Genomic DNA, 4,423 nt, shown 5'->3' with positions numbered 1-4,423 from the left:
GGACAGGGACACCTCCCACCAGAACAGGTTGCTCAAGGCCTCATCCAACCTGGCTTTGAACACTGCCAGGATTGGGGCACCCACAGCCTCCCTGGACAGCCTGTGCCTGTGTCTCACCACCCTCACAGAGAAAACGTCTGCCTAAGACCTAACTTAAATTTCCCCTCCTTCAACTTGAACCTATTACTTTGTCCTGTCACTGCAGCCCGCACGCAAGAGTCCCTCTGCAGCTTACCTGGAGCCCCTTCAGATCCTGGCAGGTTGCTCTGAGGCCTCCACACAACCTTCTCTTCTCCAGGCTGAGCAGCCCCAACTCTCCCAGTTTGTCCTCATAGGGAAGGTGCTCCAGTGCTCTGAGCAGCTTTGTGGCCTCCTCTGGCCTTGCTCCAACAGTTCCAAGTCCTTCTGATGTTGGGAATACAAGAGCTGTGTGCAGGACTCCAGGTGAGTCTCACCAGAGCAGAGCAGAGTGGAAGAATCACCTCCCCCAACCTGCTACCTACACTCATTTGGCTTCAGTCAAGGCCTGGGTTTGTTTCTGCACTGTGAGCTCACTGCAGATCATGGGAGTTTGTCATTCACCATCATGCCCAAGTCTCTTTCCTCATTTCTGGTCTCAACAAGAGCTGTGTGCAGGACTCCAGGTGAGTCTCACCAGAGCAGAGCAGAGTGGAAGAATCACCTCCCCCAACCTGCTACCTACACTCATTTGGCTTCAGTCAAGGCCTGGGTTTGTTTCTGCACTGTGAGCTCACTGCAGATCATGGGAGTTTGTCATTCACCATCATGCCCAAGTCTCTTTCCTCATTTCTGGTCTCAACTCCTTCCCCACCCAACCTATAGCTGTGGATTGCCATGCCATGAGCCAGATGTAGGACCTTGCACTTCATTTTGCTAAACTTCATGAAGTTTGCATTGTTCTACCTCTCAAGCTTCTCAAGGTCCCTCTGGATGTCCCATCCCTTCCCTCCAGCTGCGACTGCCACACACACTTGGTGTGGTCAGTGAACTTCTGCTGTTAGTGTTTGCATAAACCATTTCAACCCGTAAAAATTACCAGTTGACACTGCAGGCAACAGTCCCAATACAAAAATGGATCCACGAGAAGAATGATGGGATTTGAGGTTCTTTCTGGTGTGGCACGTGGGGCCAAGTCACTTCAACTCAAGTGAAACAGGAGCAGGTTTGAGATTACTGAGAAATTGAGATTGAGAACATTAGTGCTGAGGGAATGCTTATTTTGGAATAAGTTTAAGGATTTCTACCTAATCAATTAACTTTGCTGATTAGGGGCAGGATTTTTCTTGACTCCACATTCCGTTTCGCAGGCCACAATTTCAGGCTGGTCGAATGCGAGATTTTTCAAGGAGTGAAACTTCAACTGTGCCTTTCTCTTAGGCTTCACATGACTGAAGTTACAAGTGTAACTGGAATAGAGCTTTCCAGTTCATTGGAGAATCTTGATTAATATTTTTGATAGAAAACTACAGCTGGGCGTGAAAAAACTGCTCGCAGTTGAGACAACACAGAACTGCAAATTCAAGTTCTTTGCCTTTTTCAATGTGGAGACCTGGTAGAAAACAATGAGATTTTGTCCAGGGCTGAAAGCCTTGCTCCTTTTTTTGTGTGTGTGTGAGAGAGAAAGATTGATAATAAATTTCTTCCACATCTAGAAATGCTAGAAAAGCTGTTTTTCTCGAGAGGGTTCTTGATCAAGCAATAGTAATTATAGGGATGAAGAAGCCAGATAAGCATCCGGACAACACTGATGGCTTTTTCAGGCTGACTCTGGAGACCTCCAGCCAAACCTGCTGCCTCTCTGGGCAGGTAGATTGGCTCCTGCACACCTGAGAGGCAAATCAGTAACCAAAGAGGCAAAAAAAAATGTTGCTACTCTTTCTGTGGCACTGACTAATCTACTTCAGCTCCAAGCTAAAGGCAGGATACTGTTCTTTGTGCAGAGAGGAAGGTGGAGGTCTAATAGAATCATAGAATTTAGGAGTTGGAATGAACCTTACAGATCATCTAGTCACAGCCCCCCCCTTGCCATGGGCAGGGACACCACCTCACTAGATCAGGTTGCTCAAGGCCTTATCCAGCCTGGTCTTGAACACCACCAGGGTCAGGACAGCCACCACATACCTGGGCAACCTATGCCAGTGTCTCACCATCCGGACAGCGAAAAGCTTTTTTCTAATATCTAACCTAAACTTCCCCTCCTTCAATTTGAACCCATTACTCCTTGTCCTATCATTGCAGTTCCTAACACAGAATCCCTCTCCAGCTCCCTTGTAGGCCCTTCAGGTATTGAAAAGTTGCTCTGAGGTCCAGATGTAGGACCTTGCACTTCATTTGGCTGAACTCCCTCCAGCTGTGACTGCCCTACAAAGCTTGGTGTGATCAGAGAACTTGCTGAGGGCGCACTCAATCCACTGTCCATGTTGCCGACAAAGATGTTGAACATTTTTGGTCCCAGCATCAACCCCTGAGAGACACCACTCCTCACTGGCCTCCACGTGGACACTAAGCTGCTGACCATCACTCTCTGCGTATGACATCCAGCCAGTTCTTTATCCACCAAGTGGTCCACCCATCAAATCCATGGCTCTCCAATTCAGAGACAAAGATTTCGTGCGGGACAATGTCAAACAGAAGTGGTTTCAAACCACTGCAGTATAGCTGACAAAGACTACAAACAATGAATTGGTTCTACTAGCTAAAATAAAAGAGGCATTTGCTCACTAGATCTAGTTTTGTGGAAGACTCTCTAACATGTTGGCAGTTTGTATTGTACCGGCAAAAAGACCTATAATTAGTACACTACTGTGTTCTTCCTTGCTAAAAATCAGAGCTAAATTATGTCTGATTTGCTCCAAATTTTGCCTCTAGTAGAAGAAATATGAGTGGGACAACAGCATCTTAACTGCCCAGAAGGAGGAATTAATATCATATCACTGTACCATTTTCACTGCTAGGGAGATTCCACCACTTTGTTCATATGTGTAGATATAATGTATATAAATATTTTCAGTTACAGCCCTGGCTCTCTGCACTGAGGTAAAATTCCCAAGGGAGACTAATGGGATTTGATAGGAAAGAAATTAACCTCAAATTACAGGGTATAATGCTCATAATCCGTCTTCTGCTGTGGAGTTGAGCCGGGAAGTTAAGGGTAAGCCTTTGACCAGATGTCTGGTGTTGTCCCACTATATCCTTACAGTAAGCCTCCAGCTTAGACACAGAAAAGTCTCAGGATGGTGCTGTGCTGGAGACACCATTATTCCATCCATGCAAAGGATAAAACACAGTTGATGTGTCTCCAAAGACTCCAAAGGGGGAAAAGGAGTTTATGAGGGACAAAGAGGAAGGGATGCAATTTGGAAAACAAAAGGAAAACACATGCTGAAAAAGAAATGAGTGATATTTCATCAGGGCAAATACAAAAAGAGGAGAAATCTTGCCTTCTGAAAGAATAAGCAAAGAGATTTTTTAATCATTTGTTGGGGTTTTTTCTGTCTTTATTTAATTTCAAAGTTGTCTTTACTGATTCCCTCTTCAGGACTTAGTAAACTGGATGAAAATCTATGCATTTTGGCTTTTCTGCTACAGGAATAATGTCCCACAACATGAAATCTCTTACTCACATTAGTCTCAACTGGTTTCCCAAGTAAACTTTGAGACGATTATCAGCAAATAACTGGTATTAACACAGTCTGTTACCTGTTTTTCCTTTCATCAGCTGGTAAAAAATCTGCATAAACTACATACAGCAGTGCCAGGAGAAGAAAACACCTCCTGTTTCACTGAGCCACACTGCTAGATATAGATTTTACCAAATTGTTGGTTTCTAAGTTCATAGGACTCATTCCCACTGTTTCTCAGCGGCTCCTTCTCATCTCCCATGTCGCTGTCTTTCATCTGTGCAAAGTAGGCAAGAGAAGCTTTGCACTCGTAGTGCCTGTCCAGAGATTTCAGGTGGATCAGCATATGAAGAGCATAGGCAAGCACCAGCAGCAGAATCAGAGACATCACCAACCCCATCAGTATTGCTGGGGAGAAAAAGGATGCACAGTCTTTTGCATAGGCAAAATGTCCTTCCTGGATGTTAAATCCTTGAATCTACAAAGGGAACAGGAGGGATGATGTTAAATAAAGTACTTGAGCTTCATTAGTTTGGTCCTGATGGCAGTAAAAGTTTCTAATTTAATACCTGCATGTCACAAATTTGTGTCTACCAGTGCTGGCTGGAGTTAATGCTCAGAGTTTATCCAGGTCAGTCTTCAAGAAGCTGGCAGCTAGTCTAATTCCCTCCACTCTGCTGCCCAAAGGATTTGCAGCTGTGGTTTAAACAAAACCTTCTACACTCACGCTTCATGGCACACCAGTATTTAATTGTCTATTTAATTGCATCTTTCACGTTAAT

The 4,423-nt window shown here is 44.7% G+C and overlaps 1 protein-coding gene across 1 annotated transcript; it reads right to left on the bottom strand.

Annotated features, from left to right (window-relative positions):
• Positions 1–3,816: 3,816 nt before the first annotated feature.
• LOC103807263 (V-type proton ATPase subunit S1-like protein) lies at positions 3,817–4,119 on the bottom strand (the record flags this gene model as incomplete). Its single annotated transcript, XM_009079985.1, has 1 exon — positions 3,817–4,119. A coding segment is annotated over one exon (303 nt), but the record flags the coding sequence as incomplete, so codon positions are not given.
• Positions 4,120–4,423: the final 304 nt, after the last annotated feature.

This window comes from Acanthisitta chloris, unplaced genomic scaffold, assembly GCF_000695815.1.
Source record: "Acanthisitta chloris isolate BGI_N310 unplaced genomic scaffold, ASM69581v1 scaffold39598, whole genome shotgun sequence".
Taxonomy (NCBI): Eukaryota; Metazoa; Chordata; class Aves; order Passeriformes; family Acanthisittidae; genus Acanthisitta; species Acanthisitta chloris.
Note: the sequence above shows the minus strand (reverse complement) of the source record. Positions and strands in the feature narration are given on the sequence as shown.